The sequence below is a fragment of the Raphanus sativus genome, chromosome 9, assembly GCF_000801105.2.
Source record: "Raphanus sativus cultivar WK10039 chromosome 9, ASM80110v3, whole genome shotgun sequence".
Classification (NCBI taxonomy): Eukaryota; Viridiplantae; Streptophyta; class Magnoliopsida; order Brassicales; family Brassicaceae; genus Raphanus; species Raphanus sativus.
Window position 1 is genome coordinate 522,970 of NC_079519.1, and position 16,523 is coordinate 539,492.

Genomic DNA, 16,523 nt, shown 5'->3' on the forward strand with positions numbered 1-16,523 from the left:
TTATTAAACCAATTTCAGCCCTTAGTTGTTTACTTTTTTTACTATTTCGCCCTTAAGACATTTAACGTGAAACCATTTGTACATCATACATTCCTAATAACTACAAGAAGCTCGTTGAATTTAGACACAGACGCATGCATTGAACAAGCTTACACGGCGAGGGAACTTCCTATTTAATTACTCTGAAATCTTATGCTTCGTCTGTCATGTCCCATTTTCAACCATTCACAAACTACTATGTATATGCTCTTCTTATCCTTTTTTTTTTCTTTTGTTGCTTAAATGCTCTTCGTATCTTTCTCTCGTATTGCTGCTCGGAGTTCTAGAAGACTAGAACCAATTAGTTTGAATACAACAGAGTCAAACACACACAACAAAAAAACAAAAAAAAAACAGAGTCAAACACATATCAATATCTTTTTTTCTTTCACATGTCGATATCTTTATTTGCATTAACTCTCCCTTCTTTAGCCGTAAACTCTTTTTGGATATCTGAAAAGTCGATCCCGAAATTTCAGGGGTTTTTTTCTTCAATGTTACGTACTGTTAATAGTAAAATAAAAACTATAGTCAGTCGTCATGACTCATACACGTTGTATAGTGAAATCATAGAAAGAAAAAATATCACAATGGCTTTGGCATGTTCTGTGTCCGCTTTTCTCGCTTGACTTGTTTGTTTGAACGCCGTGTGTTGTCGTTCGTCCGTTTGTCCGACGCTATTAATAAAAAACGTGTTTTCTATCATCTAAAATCTGTTGATTTACCTTCGTTTTTTTTAAAATTCCCTCGTCGTCGCTTTAGATGTTGTAGCTACAAGCAAAGTATATTTGGGGTATTTTGTCATTCGATTGTCTTCATTTACTACCATTTAATAAATCGTATTGTCAAACTTTTTCCCCCTAAGTAACATAAACAAACTATAATGGCGTTTCTTAACCTACGTTAACAAGCAAAACAATATACGAAAGTGGGCTTATTGCAAAAGTGACTCAAAACTTGAATTCAAACAGAAAACTAACATTTTCTTTTGACTCATTTTTTTTTTGAGTTTTTAACCCCACATCTGCATTTTATCTACGAAAATGCCATTAACCCTTTTTTTTTTTTTTTTTTCGAAAATGGCTTCTTTACTGTCTCAACCTCATTTTCTTCAAGTATTTACAATATTGCCACTGCCATGAATAGTGGGAACAACCTTGTACGAACTGTTTGGAGCTTTTAATGCCCTTTAATGCACGTAAATCTCTTTACACTCTCTCTGTTTCAATTGTTATGAACTAAAAACAACATTTCTTTCACTTTCTCTCCATATTCATCCAAAAAACTGAAGCTTTTGATTCAAAATTGTTTGGAGCCATATTTCTTTCGTTTTGACTTACGGTTGCTTTCGTTTGAGGTTCTGGGTGGTTGGAGAAGACCCTGTGTGCAAACAAAGTCATCTCACCTAGTTGAAGGTACGAATTTGAATTTTTTTCAAAATCTGTTCGCGTAGAAGACTTACAAGTAAGTCATCTGTATGTAGAAGACTTACTGATGAGTCTTCTGGTCAAACGGACGACTTAAACTAAGTCGTCCAGCTTTGTTTGGTGAAAAAAAACAGTCCAGACGACTTATATATAAGTCGTCTACGAGAAACAGGCTAGTTTTGCATTTGACCGAATCGTGTCAGATCTTTGACTATTTCTGGACGACTTATAATTCAGTCGTCTCTCGGAAAGTTAAAATTTCAATATTTTATTAAACTAGACGACTTACGTGTAAGTCGTCTTAGGTTAGTTTTGTAGTTGAAAAATAAAACTTCATAATTTAATTTTTACCAGACGACATAATATAAAGTCGTCCCGTCAGAAGACTTAATTTAAAGTCGTCCGGGGAAAGCAAAGTCGTCCAGAATTTTTCCCAATTAAGTCGTCCAAACCTTGCTTATCCCGGACGACCTTAAATTAAGTCGTCTAGCTGGACGACTTTTAGTTAAGTCGTCTGGAGAAAGTTAAATTTCAAGTTTTATTTTTCAATTACAAAACTAACCTGGGACGACTTACGTGTAAGTCGTCTAGTTTGAATAAAATATTGAAATTTTTACTTTCCAGAGACGACTGATTTATAAGTCGTCCAGAAATAGTCAAAGATCTGACACGATTCGGTCAAATGCAAAACTAGCCCGTTTTTCGTAGACGACTTATATATAAGTCGTCTGAATTTTTTTTTTTAACAAACAAAGCCGGACGACTTAGAATTAAGTCGTCCCTTTTAATTTTCAATTGCAAAAGTGACCTCTTTAGACGACTTACCTTTAAGTCTTCTGGACGACTTAAATCTAAGTCGTCTGCGATAATGTTTGTTGAACTTCTTCATTTTCTCTATGTTTACTAATGTGTTTTATTTTGAATATTTGCAGATGATTTTTAAGTTACATGCAGTGTATGGAGAATGGTTGTTGAGAGATTTCCGTTGGGATTTTGTGGTTGATGATCTCAAAGGAGCAAGATTGTTTTTATTGAATGAAGATTCAACACATGCTGAACTTGTTGCAATGGCTCAAGAAGATTATAACCTGGACATGAGATCAGTGACTGTGGAGATTAGCTACTCATTACCAGCAGAAATGATGATGACTCCAAGCAGTCCTCCCATTCATGTTACAAGTGATAGACAAGTTCGAAACTTGCTCGAGATACTCAAAACGCATAGAGTATGTCTTTGTGTATCAAGCCGCAGCAAGGTGGAAACGGTTTCAGAGAAAAGAGAAGAAGCTGGTGATAATGATGAAGCTGGTGAATGGGAAGAAGATGTTGGTGATAATGATGAAGCTGGTGAATGGGAAGAAGATGTTGGTGATAATGATGAGGCTGATGAATGTTTTGAAGATGTTGGTGATAATGAGTCTGTTGAAGATGAAAATCAAGATGGGGAGGAGGAAAATGGGGAGGAGGAAAATGGGGAGGAGGATGCTGATAACACTATTGTTGGTGAAACGGATCAGAATGGTGGGGATTACAGTCTTTATGGAAAGGTTCTAGATGAGGACGAGGAAAATGATGATAATATTTGTTTTGAAGAAATTGAAAAGACATATGCTAAGACAAATGCTATTGAAGGAGGAAAATCGGATTGTACCAGCATCTATGTCAACCAGAGTTTTGTTAGCAAGGATGCACTGCTTTCAGAGCTGCGGTTGACAGCAGTGAGGGGTAGGTTTTCTTTCAGAATATACAAATCAACAAAAACTCTCCTTGTGGCAATATGTCGGGTTAGCGGTTGTGGATGGAAGATCAGAGCGAGTGTGAAACATGGGTCAAACACGTTTTGGGTAACAAAGTATGTGGAAAAACATTTATGCTCAATTGGAGACCGAATCGCTCAGCGGAGACACTGTACTCCAAAGTATGTTGGTAGTCTTTTCATTGATCGTGTTGGGATCATTGATGGGATAACTCCACAGCATATCACTGATGCAATGAAGAACATGTTTGGCATGACGCTTGATTACACCACTTCATACAGAGCACTGTTATATGCACAGAAATTGGTGAGAGGATCAGCAGAAGAAGGGTATTCGCGTCTGCCTTCATATCTCGAGCAAATCTCCATTGCAAATCCTGATTCTATCACGGCTATAGAACTTGATTCTGAGAAAAGATTTAAGTATCTATTTCTCTCTTTTGGAGCTTCTATCAAAGGTTTTAAGTATCAGAGAAGGGTCATTGTGGTGGATGGAACTCACCTAAGTGGAAAGTATGGAGGTGTTATGTTAGTTGCAGCCGCACAAGATGGCAATTTTCAGATATTCCCATTGGCTTTTGGGATCGTGGATGCTGAAGATGAACCTTCTTGGGAATGGTTTTTCACAAAATTGGCTAGTTGTATATCTCATGACAAGCCTCTGGTGATAGTCTCTGACCGGCACGCGGCCATTAAAAGTGCGTGTGAGAAGGTGTTTCCTTGGGCAACCCGAGGAATATGTTATTATCACCTTCAAGATAACATTGTCAAAAAGTTTAAAGGGAAACATCTCATGTACTTGGTGAAAGGGGCTGCTTATGCGCACACGGTTCACGATTTTAACCGGTACATGGCTGAGATACGGAGTGCAAACCCGGAACTTGCAACGTATTTGGAGAATACGTGGTCCGGGGAGACAGAAGAAATCAAGATGGCAATCTTGGTTGGAGCTATCTAGGATGAGGGGACACAAACCCAGGAAGAAACACAGGGCACGGAGATGCTCAAACTGCAAGGAAACTGGCCATACGAAACCACAATGTACACAACCAGTTGACTAGTTGTCCAGACGACCTGAATATAAGTCGTCCAGTCTTGATTACCCGTCCAGACGACTAATTTCTAAGTCGTCCAGTGTTTCGTCTACCTTCTACGAAGTCGTCCAGTGTATTAGACTACCTTCTACTATCCCTTCAAGTGTATTTTTTTAGACGACCTTTTACGAAGTCGTCCAGTGTATTTAAGTCGTCCAGTGTATTTAAGTCGTCCAGTGTTTAGACTACCTTCTACTATCCCTTCAAGTGTATTTTTTTTTAGACGACCTTTTACGAAGTCGTCCAGTGTATTTTATTTTTAGACTACCTTATTTTTTTTAGACGACCTTATTTGTAAGTCGTCCAGTGTATTTATTTTTTAGACTACCTTATTTTTTTAGACGACCTTATTTGTAAGTCGTCCAGCTGGAAAACCTTCCAGACGACTTATTTGTAAGTCGTCCAGCTGGAAAACCTTCCAGACGACTTATTTGTAAGTCGTCCAGCTGGAAAACCTTCCAGACGACTTATTTGTAAGTCGTCCAGCTGGAAAACCTTCCAGACGACTTATTTGTAAGTTAGAAAATCTATACAAGTTAGAAAATCAAATAAATCATACATGCCCACAAACATACAAATAGATTTGTGTAAACAAATAGTTCAAATATACAAATAGATTTGTGTATACAAATAGTTCAAATATACAAATTGATTTGTGTATCTATACAAGTTAAAAAATCTATACAAGTTAAAAAATCTATACAAGTTAAAAAATCTATACAAATTGATTTGTGTATCTAATCATACATGCCTACAAACATACCACCATCCTCATTATCTTTCAGATGCTGATCAACAAGCTCCGTCCATATAGCCAAAGCCATAGTATCCCTCATAGTCTTCGCATTGGACCTAGCAAAGTCTTTAGGGCTAAAGGGGACCCCAAGAGCATGACATTCAATGTACTTTGCAGCGTACACGCCACAATCACCATTGTTGGCCGTGGGTACATCTTTGAGGAGTCTCTCATAAGTGTATCGCTCCAACCCATGCATCTGGTCTCCGCACTCCACAATCAGATAAGGGACCATCTCGAGAAAAGGCTCCATTATCTCATCCCATCTTTCTGGTATGGTAGTTGAAGGTATGCTGTCCCAGACGACTATGTGCCTCTTAGGGATCGATATCCAAATAGCCACCCAATGTTTGTTGTCCAAGTTCAGTGGCGCATAGATATCATCAATGTCCTCCCCCCACTTCTTGTTTGATTGGCAAAATGAAGGCATTGATCCGTCATACAAACTCGCCGCCCCACTAGGTAGCATTTTTCCTAAACCATTGTGATCAGACGACGATGTTTTGAAGACCAGATACTGTTCTCTCCAAGACTGGGTAAAGTTGTGATCCAGGAAGCACATTCGCTCGCTCCGGAAACATTGTGGGTTCTCCTTATACCTCTGCCTCAGCACATTCATCCAAGCATCTATATGCTGCATATAAAATAATACAAGTTAGAACCTTCCAGACGACTTACAAATAAGTCGTCTGGAAGGTTTTCCAGCTGGACGACTTACAAATAAGTCGTCTGGAAGGTTTTCCAGCTCGAAAACCTTCCAGACGACTTATTTGTAAGTCGTCCAGCTGGAAAACCTTCCAGACGACTTATATATTTACAAATCTATACAAAGACAAGTTACCAGACGACTTATTTGTAAGTCTTCTGGAAGGTTTTCCAGCTGGACGACTTACAAATAAGTCGTCCAGCTGGAAAACCTTCCAGACGACTTATATATTTACAAATCTATACAAAGACAAGTTACCAGACGACTTAAAGATAAGCAGAAGACTTACTACGTCTTCCAGCCATGCTTTGGATGTCCGGAGTTTTTGATACCACCAAGTTGGTGATGTACGTGGTTTGTCCTCTTCCTTAGTGAAATAATCACTGCAAACAAAAAAGCAATCAGTTTTGGTAGACTAAATCAAGCTATTATGGGTAAAGCAATCACTTACGGATCAGTTTTCAACCAATCAGCGAGCTCCTTCATCTTAGGTCTGTTTAGTGTGGGAAATGGATTATACTTTCCCACTCTAAGGAGTTTCCTTCTCTCTGCCGTATAAGGAGATATCTGCGTGGGAGCAGGTTTCTTCGTTCGTTCACTCCTTGCACGCACAGAAGCAGTGGGAGCTGTTTGGTCCAATACAACCAGGCTCGGTTCTGAAGCTGAAGCTGGATCGGTGGAAGCGAAGCTCGGTTGTTGATCGTTGGAAGCGAAGCTCGGTTGGTCAGTGGAAGTGAGAGGAACAATCTCTTTGGAGGTGACACCATCTGCTTTATCCTCCGGCAAGATCTTATATACCGAGATCGCCTCATCTGCTGTATCCTCCGGCAACAATCTCTGCAATAAAAGAGAACAAGTTAACCCTGGACGACTTAAATAAAAGTTGGGAGAGGATTTGGTTCCTGCTGGAGTTCAGACGACTTATTTGTAAGTCTTCTGGAAGGTTTTCCAGCTGGACGACTTACAAATAAGTCGTCTGGAAGGTTTCCAGCTGGAAAACCTTCCAGACGACTTATTTGTAAGTCGTCCAGCTGGAAAACCTTCCAGACGACTTATATATTTACAAATCTATACAAAGACCAGACGACTTAAAGATTTGATATTAACCTCTTTGGGCAGAGGAGAAGGCTGTTTCTTTTGTGGAGAAGGCTTTTTCGTTTGAGGAGCAGGCTGTTTCGTCTGAGGAGCAGGCTGTTTAGTTTGAGGAGCAGGCTGTTTCGTTTGAGGAGCAGGCTGTTTAGTTTGAGGAGCAGGCTGTTTAGTTTGAGGAGCAGGCTGTTTCGCCTTTTGAGGAGTAGGCTTTGCCTTTTGAGGAGCAGGCTGTCTGGTGGGAGGAGTAGGATGATTGGTTTGAAGTGGAGGCTGATCCTTTTGAGGAGTAGTCTGTTTGTTACTAGCCCCGGTTTCTGGGGCTTGTGGGGTAGGGTGTTTTTTACTAACCCCGGTTTCTGGGGCTTGAGGGGTAGCCTGATTGGTGACACCAACCTTCTTCTCCACAGCTTCCAATCTATCGGAGATCTTCCTAATCTCCCTGATGCACTTCTTAAACCCCTCTTTCATCATGTCACCTAAGTCCTTGAACATGTTTTCTAACTCCTCTCTGGTCACCCAACTAGCCTCTTCTCTAGCCTCTTCTGTAGCCTCTTCTGTAGCCTCTGTAGGAGCCTCTTCTCTAGCCTCTTTAGGAGCCTCTTTAGGAGCCTCTTTACGAGCTTTCTTCCGAGGTCTCTGATTGTCTTCCTCCACCTCCTCCACAACCATCTCTTTGGCTCTTTTCGATGGAGTCACAAACTTGGGTTTTGTACCAGTGACTTCCCAGCAATCCATGGTCCACTTCCACGGTCTCCGATCATACATCACTTTAATGATGTTCTCCGCGGGCACGTCATCAACCTCAGAGTCCCATTTTGGCCACATTTCACTAATGTCCTTCTCAACAAAGTTGATCACGCGGGTCTGCAGTAAATAGAAGAAGAATCGAGTTAGATATTTGAAACAAAATACTAAATAGACGACTTAATTATAAGTCGTCAACTAAGTCGTCCAGCTGGACGACCTTCCAGACGACTTATTATAAGTCGTCTACTAAGTCGTCCAGCTGGACGACCTTCCAGACGACTTATAATAAGTCGTCTACTAAGTCGTCCAGCTGGAAGACCTTCCAGACGACTTATAATAAGTCGTCTACTAAGTCGTCCAGCTGGAAGACCTTCCAGACGACTTATAATAAGTCGTCTACTAAGTCGTCCAGCTGGAAGACCTTCCAGACGACTTATAATAAGTCGTCTACTAAGTCGTCCAGCTGGAAGACCTTCCAGACGACTTATAATAAGTGGTCTACTAAGTCGTCCAGCTGGAAGACCTTCCGGACGACTTAATTAAGTGAAGATGGAAAGGTACCTGACTCAAGATAGCAGCTTTCATGAATCTGCGGCCTCTGCTGCCGTCGTAAGCCAGAATCGGTGGAGACGGACTGTTTGCTCTGGGTAGACCAATACTAGCACCCAATCCCGGAATAGCTTCGTACGCCCAGACCTGAAGAACTTGTATAAAGCCATCCACGGTGTAACAGCCAGTAATATCTTTGTTCCACAAAGAGTCCATCAGCACCTTAAACGCGACTCTCCCCCATGGATAATTCTCAAACCTTTCTAAATCCATCACTAGCCTTGCGAGAGTAGCTCGTGTAGCGCTTGAGAACTTTTTCCCTTCAATGAATCCAGTGAAGATGGAAAGGTACGCGAGTCGCTTGCGATCTTCCCTGGACCAATCCCCGCATCTCTTCAGTGCTGCTATTATCTGATCAGTACTTGGCCCAGCTTCCCGATGAACTCCCATCATCTCCCAGAAAGAAACCATCTGTGGGGTAACTTCACATTCTGGTGTCTCAAGGTCCTCGATGTAGTCGCAGTTTAGACCAGTGATGTTTTCAAACTCTAACAGTGAAAACCTCGCAGGTTCTGGACCAACGAGACACCACATCTCGTACTTCTTCTTAATGTCCAGCTTTAAACCGAGCAAGTGGTGAACCAGCCTTGAAGCCCAACCAAATCCCTGCTCCTTGAACTTGATGAAAACTCCCAATCTCGACTCCTTGAGCTCTTCAAATTCAGCATCAGTGAGAGCTTCCCTAAGAGCAGTATGCAACTTCGTGTTATCCGTATGATACGAAATGCTATTGTGGGGTTCTGGCTCTTCCCCTAATGTGTATAACCTACGGGGGAGTTCTGGAATATCCATCCTTTTTGTCTGCAAAATAATCAAAGACAACAATAGAAGTCAGAACACAAGCTAAATCAATCACGCCTTAATTGTTACTCCAGACGACTTAGTAGACGACTTAAATATAAGTCGTCTAGAAAGTCGTCCAACTGGACGACTTAGTTGACGACTTATATTTAAGTCGTCTGGAAAGTCTTCCAAATGGACGTACTAAGTCGTCCAGGTTGAAGACTTTCCAGACGACTTACTTACAAGTCTTCCAGTAGAAAAATTTCAAGCGGACCTGATTAGTCGCAGAAGGAGTTCGAGTACTCGTCATTGTGGTTATAGATCTGAAAAAATAAACGTGAAACGGTGAGAATGAGTAAATTGAAAGAGACAACGTTTTATGTTCATCTTTTCCACGAGTTTGATGACTTACCGGCGTTAGGGTTTACAGAGAAACGGCGCTACGGTTTACAGAGAAGAAGCGGCGGCGCTAGGGTTTAGAAGAAGCGGCGGCGCTAGGGTTTAGAAGAAACGGCGGTGCTAGCTAGTGTTTAGAGTAAGCGGCGGTGAGAACGTTGGTGAGCACGGTGGCGAGGGCGACGGTTTGTTCGGAAATAGTGGAAGCGGGGGCGCTAGGGTTTAGAGGAATCGGCGGCGCTAGGGTTAGAAGAAGCTGCGGCGACAACGGTGAGAATGAAGTGAGATAGATAGCCGACGTTGAGAACGATGGTTGTTCGGAAATAGTGGGAATTCGAATCGCCTTTGATATCGCCGGTGAGAGAGAACTGTTAGGGTTTCTGTTCGCGGAAAATGAAAAAAAAAAAAAAAATCACCTTATATATTGGGTAAATAATCCGGTTAGCTTTAAAAGTACATTGGTAAACTTTAAGGTTTGGTCCGGTTTAGACGACTTATTCTGGCTGATAATGTACATCAGACGACCTAATATTTAGTCGTCTGGGAACAGAAGACTAAATATTAAGTCGTCCAATACCCTAAAATGAACCCCTAAACTAAAATGACTAAATTAACTTACTAACCACGTTATAAAATCAAATTATACTTCAATAGTGTTTACTATACACAGAAACGAACACGCCTAGGTAATTTTAAAAATTTTCAAAAACGGTTTTAATGCTTTCCAAAATCTAACCCTAAGAACACATACAATACTACAACATATGTTGATGAAACATAAACTAAAGAATATCATGACTCACTACTTTCACTCATCTGGGCTGAAAACAATTGAAATTTGTTATATATTAATTTATATCTCTTAAGACATATGTTAATTACATAATTCCAATTTTTCACTTATCAAAATATTTTTTACAAAATTTTTAAATTATGTTTAAGAATAACTGTCCAGACGACTTAACTTAAAGTCGTCTGGACGACTTATTTTCAAGTCGTCTGTTTACAGACGACTTGCGAGGGGTAGAAACGTAAAAAAAAATCCGTTTTTTTGTTTGTTCACAAGGAGATAGTTGTAATTTCAATAGCCTTTTAAGTTACTTTTGCCTTTGACCCAAGTTGGGGTACTCTTTTGGGTTTGACTCCAAGTTTTGAGTCACAATTGGTAATTCTCCCTACGAAAGTCAGCTAGACTTGGTCTCGACCATCGAGGAAACTAACCTTTAAAAAATAGAGTTGATGTATGCATGCTGATGAGGATGAAAATAAATAATTGTTACGCGCACTTAAAAAGAGATACAATTACCGGCGGTAGAAGATATAAAATCCACGTTAGCTACTGGATAACTATCATGATTCATAATGGATATAAAGGACGTATAATACCTAAGGAAATTAATGAGAGCTTATCCTCTGCGACCTTCTTTATTTTGATGTCGACAGCATAAATATCCAGTCTCTATTTCTTCTTTTTTCAGAGCAGTGAAACACTTGTATGGGAAAATCTTGTGTTCGTAATATGACATGTTGTATGCAATGATACACTAGTTGCATTTCATTATTTCAAAACGATTTGGCAAATTATTTCATTTTTCTATTGTTTTGTCTTTTAATAAATGGTTTGGCGAATTTTCTAGTGATGAATACCTTTTTCAAAAATATGAATTATTGATTGCGACCAAAGAAAAAGTATTGAGTTTTGAAATTTCGACAAGAACATTCACTATGTAGGTCCCAGACTCCCAGCAAAGCAGTTTTACTAGTCTATTCCCATCTGTGAACGTCGTTTTATCGTTTGATTTATCAAAGAGCCACCCAACGAATCACGACTCTTCTCTTTAAGGATGTCGACGCCGTGTCGTTTTGTTCTCGTCAACCTTTCTAGTCACTCGGACGCCGTGCCGTTCGGTTTGCTTCCCTCCTTAGGCTATCTCCAATGAAACTCCAAAACACCATTTTAGTATAGATTTTACACCAAAACCATCTAAAAATCACACAATTTTTGTGTAACACTATAATTTTACACTAAATTTGGTGTGATACTATTCATCACACCAAAACACTATATATTCACTCAAATAAAACACTATTCATTTATTTTATTAATAAACACATACAAATAAATAAATGAAAAACAAAAGATAAATATATATAATATTATAAAATAACTTTTAGTGTGAAATTTGGTGTTGTGGTTGGAGAAAAATTTATTTTTGGTGTTAAAACTACACTAAAATAATGTGATTTTGACACTAAAATAGTGTCATTGATTGGAGTTTATCCTCTTCCACATCACAGTTTAAATTTAGTTTTTTTGAGCTAATTTAAATTTAGTTTATTGTCATGCAGCAACAGGTTTTCTCACAGCAATTACGGGATGATAACTCTTTGAATGGCCGATTTTGGGTTGAATTGATAATGTATCAGATTTGATTGAGTGGATCGGTTGATACCATAATAAATTAGATAAACTTTCAACATAATAATCCATCTATCTTATACTTCTTATGTATTATTTTAAGTGAGTTTTAAGGTTTTCACAAAAATTAAGAAAATACAAATTTTTATGTGATTTATTTTGGTTGCATAAAAATATCACTAAATAACACTATTTTCAACTAATTAAAAATACATTATTTTATAATTAGTCACAATTTGAAAAAAACATTAAATTTTATCTAGATTAGCGAAAACATTAATTATTTTGAAACAAAATAAAAATTCTTAAAACCCACTTATACTGATACGGAGGAAATATACTGTGTAAGATCTCTATGAACTTTTTCGTCAAATACAAAAAGTCAAAGAAACAATTGTATTAGAAACAATGTATAAACTCCTTCATTAAAAAAAGTTAATATATAAACTATGCGGAATAGATAGATCAACAGTGAACGTAAACTTTTAATCTAAGTGTGTTATTTATATGTTCACTAAAGAATATGATGCTATATATTTATTCCTTAATTCTGATATTACTAAATAAAACTATTTCAACCAATTAAAAAAATACATTATTTTATAATTGGTCACGATTTGAAAAAAACATTAATTTTATCTAGATTAACGAAAATATCAATTACTTTGAAACAAAATAAAAACCCTTAAAATCCAGATACGGAAGAAGTATATTGTGTAAGATCCCTATGAATTTTTTTTGTCAAATACAAAAAGTCAAAGAAACAATTGTATTCGAAACAATGTATAAACTTCTTCATTAAAAAAAGTTAATATATAAACTATGCGGAATAGATAGATCAACAGTGAACGTAAACTTTTAATCTCAGTGTGTTATTTATATTCACTAAAGAATATGATGCTATATATCTATTCCTTTATTCTGATAGGTACCACCCCCCCCCCCCCCCCCCCCCCCCCCGCTCCCAACAAAAAGAAATATCATATCTATACAGTATATGCAAATACATATAGGGTGCATAGTCATTAGATTTTACAGAAATTAACTAAATTTATACGTTAAATATACTCACAAACTTATACATTTGGTGCACACTAGTCCAAGCTGCATGGATCATGCTGCTACTCCAGATATTGTATTAATCAACTTTTTTTTACTGACTGTATTAATCAACTTTTTACAGCTAGAACGATTGTGCATGTATATATAAATGTCTGTACGATTTAGATTAAATTATTTACGTACGTACTAAGCATTGATGGTTTTGTTAGTTTTCTTAAAACAATGGTCGTTGCATAATGCTCGTGTGCAAGGAGATAAACGTTCCCTTCGTTATGTCACGCGCTAATCAACTTAAATAAACATCCTTTAGAAAAGAAAAATGATTAAACACGGCAAAGATCTATCTGCCTATTATGCATTGTAACCCACATATTATCATTTATAAAGGGATATACATCTCATCGATGCAATGTAATGGTTAGTATTATTATAGAAGATTCAAACAAATAAATAGGTAAGCAAATTGTTTATGGTCGACCGAAGTTGTGACACACACGTACAGACAACAAGCCGGATAAGAAAAATGCCAATATAAAAGCTTCTAGAAGGGATATAGAAAAGAAAATCTAGGAGGAAAGACCAAAACATTGTTTTTCAGCTAGATCTGTATAAATTCTGCTCATTTCTCGTATTTTTATATCTTTCTATAAATATTGGTTGATTTTTAAACGCTATTAAATATGTGTTTGGACTGTGTTCCACATGTATATTGAAACCCTTTTCTGTAGTACTGCGTTAGTTCAGTTGTTTATTATAACTAATAAATAGATCCTTTACAAAGCAAAAGGGTGTGATTACGATTAATATTATAATCTGAGAAAAAGGGTGTGATCTAAAATATAGATTCATAAGGTACATACAGAAAGTACAGTCGCTAATATGCAAGTGTATAGATTTCTTTTTCTTCAAAGATAGATTTATCTATTCTTGTTCCTTTGCACACTATGAAGTGTATACTTACGGTCTTGTATATCGTTAGATAAAACAGATAAAACAATTATAAACAACGTCTAATAATAATATCTATGTATAACAGTATTAATTTAAAATATCAGAACCTTCAACTTGTCCCAGTTGATTCAAAGTCTCGACCTTTACGCTACAAGTCACAAACCATTAACCATATGCCCATTCTCACTTCACATGCCGTTATCCTCATTTGATCCAAAATAAATAAATAAATTATAATATATAAATTATAGTAAATTATAACAGGCTTACAGAAAAAAAACCATTGTTTTTCTTCAGACAAAGACAAAAATCACGAATTATTTGTTTGGGCAAATAATGAAGGAAAGATATGGATGAATCAAGGGGTTGAGAGTTTCTAGAAACACTTATCATCAAATATCTATAAAGCAACACACTCTCCTCTTTCCTCTTCATCATCTTCTCAACCTTCTCTCTATCCACTTCCCTTTTTGTTTCACTGAAACTGTTAACATCTTTCACTCTTTTAAAGCTATCGATCTTTTTCTTTCTTGTCTTCTCCACAAACTAAAGAAAATAAAAAAAAGAGTCAAATCTCTCGAGATGGAACTCATCCCTAATCTTCCCTACGACGTAGCTCGCGAGTGTCTCCTGCGCTCTTCCTACAAACAGTTCCCTGTCATCGCCTCCGTTTGCAGAGGCTGGAACCGTGAAGTGTCTCTCTCTGAGTTTTTCCAGCAACGACAAGCTTCAGGACATAGCCAAGAGCTTCTTATCATGTCGCAGGCTCGTATCGATGCAGACAGAGAACCCGGATCCGGAAAGAATTTCGCATCGCCCGAATACAGAGTCGCTGTTCTTGAATCCGGGTCGGGTCTCTGGACGGAGCTTCCTCCGATTCCGGGTCAATCCAACGGACTGCCTCTGTTCTGTAAAATGGTTTCTATCGGGTCGGATCTTATTGTATTGGGTGGGCTTGATCCGGTTACATGGCAGGCCTCTGATTCGGTCTTCGTCTTCAGTTTTCTCAACTCTAAATGGCGCGCGGGGGCTAACATGCCAGGTGTCAAGAGATCATTCTTCGGATGCGCTTCGGATTCGGATCGGACGGTGTTGGTTGCCGGAGGACACGACGAGGAGAAGCAAGCGCTGACGTCAGCGATGGTGTATGATCTAGCAGAAGACAAGTGGACGTTTTTGCCGGATATGTCGCGGGAACGAGACGAGTGCAAGGCCATATTCCACGCTGGCAAATTCCACGTCATCGGTGGATACGCCACGGAGGAACAGGGGCAGTTCAGTAAATCTGCTGAATCCTTCGATGTGTCCATGTGGCTATGGGGTCCAGTGAAAGAGGAGTTTCTCGACGGCGGGGAAACCGTAAGCACTCCGATATACGCTACCACCGCCGAAGACGGAGATCTGTTTGCGTGCTGGCGTGGAGATGTGATGGTTCTGAAAAATGACACGTGGCAGAAAGTAAGCCAGATCCCTGCTGACATGTACAGTGTGGCCTACGTGGTAACGAGGTCGGGGAAGTTGATTGTGATCGGCAACGGCAAGACTTTGGCTGGTTATAGTGGCTCCACCGTAGGGTACATATGTGATTTAAGTAGCTTTCGATGGGTAAAATTAGAAACACATGTTGGTCATGTGCAAGCTGGTTGCTTCTTGGAGGTCTAATATGAAATCCTTCAATCTCTGGAGTTTAGTCAAAACCGGTAGGTTTTCTTGGATGTTAGTGCATAAATCTCTCTTTCAAAGGAGTAAAGAAATGTAGTTGTGTGAATACATATAAAAATTATATGATTGTATGTTTTCCATTTAAAATGTGACATCTTTTTTATTCGACAAATCAAATATATTGATATTACAAAGAGTTTACAAAATAGATACATGAAAAAGTGGAGAGTAACCAAGCTTTTCTTATGGAAATCTTATAGACTAACAGAAAAATCTGTTATGTTCCTCTTCCACATTTTTTACTGGCTATCACCTTGCAGATGAAACTCCAAAATGCGAAGAAGAAAAGTTCCAACATTTAAGTTTTAGTGGTATACCAATAGAGCTGGACCAGTGATGTGACCGAGTTATTATACCCCATACAAATACGGGAGAGGTTTAAGGGAGACGTACGAGGATCCTAAGTAAGCTGAGTGGGCTGAGTAATAGTAAGCCCATTAATTGTTTTTATTGCAGGTCCACTAAGCCAAATTTACTTAATGCTTCTCTTGAACTCAAAATGGCCTTGTGACAGCATTTGATTTTGGAAGGACAAATGGTGGGCTAGGATTTGAACAGAGTTTTAAATATTTGGATTACACCTGAGGGTGTAGAGTTCGAAGATAGACTGACAACTGACTTTAAAGTGAGAGGCAGAGACACCCTCTGTTACAAGTAACATCTATTATTAATACCACTACTTTTTCATCTTCTATAATTAATATTAGCCGTTGGATCTGAAAAGGAAATAGATGCCGCTTCATGCTGCGTCACAGCTTTGTCCATTAAATCCAACGGCTGGCAGCTTTATGACACACACAAATTAAATTGAACGGAGCACTGTTACACACTGTCTACCCTATCGCTACAAGTAAAGGTGGGCACGGAACAGAGATTTTAAGAATATCTCTGATTCGTTCAGCACACAAATAATCAATTTTTTAT

At 38.5% G+C, this 16,523-nt stretch overlaps 4 protein-coding genes across 4 annotated transcripts; 2 read left to right on the forward strand and 2 right to left on the reverse strand.

The window, feature by feature from the left end:
- Positions 1-526: 526 nt before the first annotated feature.
- Positions 527-4,597, forward strand: LOC130499708 (uncharacterized). Its single transcript, XM_056994053.1, has 2 exons — positions 527-1,454; positions 2,399-4,597. Exon 2 carries the CDS (start codon positions 2,399-2,401, stop codon positions 4,178-4,180), a length of 1,782 nt encoding a protein of 593 aa, XP_056850033.1. The 5' UTR covers positions 527-1,454; the 3' UTR covers positions 4,181-4,597.
- A 56-nt stretch (positions 4,598-4,653) lies between these two features.
- LOC130499711 (uncharacterized) lies at positions 4,654-5,371 on the reverse strand. Its single transcript, XM_056994055.1, has one exon. It carries the CDS (start codon positions 5,363-5,365, stop codon positions 5,054-5,056), a length of 312 nt encoding a protein of 103 aa, XP_056850035.1. The 5' UTR covers positions 5,366-5,371; the 3' UTR covers positions 4,654-5,053.
- A 1,466-nt stretch (positions 5,372-6,837) lies between these two features.
- LOC130499710 (uncharacterized) lies at positions 6,838-9,064 on the reverse strand. The gene is made up of 2 exons (XM_056994054.1): positions 8,219-9,064; positions 6,838-7,774 (listed from the first exon to the last, which is right to left on the reverse strand). Exons 1-2 carry the CDS (start codon positions 9,056-9,058, stop codon positions 6,887-6,889), a joined length of 1,728 nt encoding a protein of 575 aa, XP_056850034.1. The 5' UTR covers positions 9,059-9,064; the 3' UTR covers positions 6,838-6,886.
- Positions 9,065-14,302: 5,238 nt separating this feature from the next.
- Positions 14,303-15,735, forward strand: LOC108828691 (F-box/kelch-repeat protein At1g80440). Its single transcript, XM_018602450.2, has one exon. The coding sequence runs from the start codon at positions 14,460-14,462 to the stop codon at positions 15,537-15,539; it is 1,080 nt and encodes a 359-aa protein (XP_018457952.1). The 5' UTR covers positions 14,303-14,459; the 3' UTR covers positions 15,540-15,735.
- Positions 15,736-16,523: the final 788 nt, after the last annotated feature.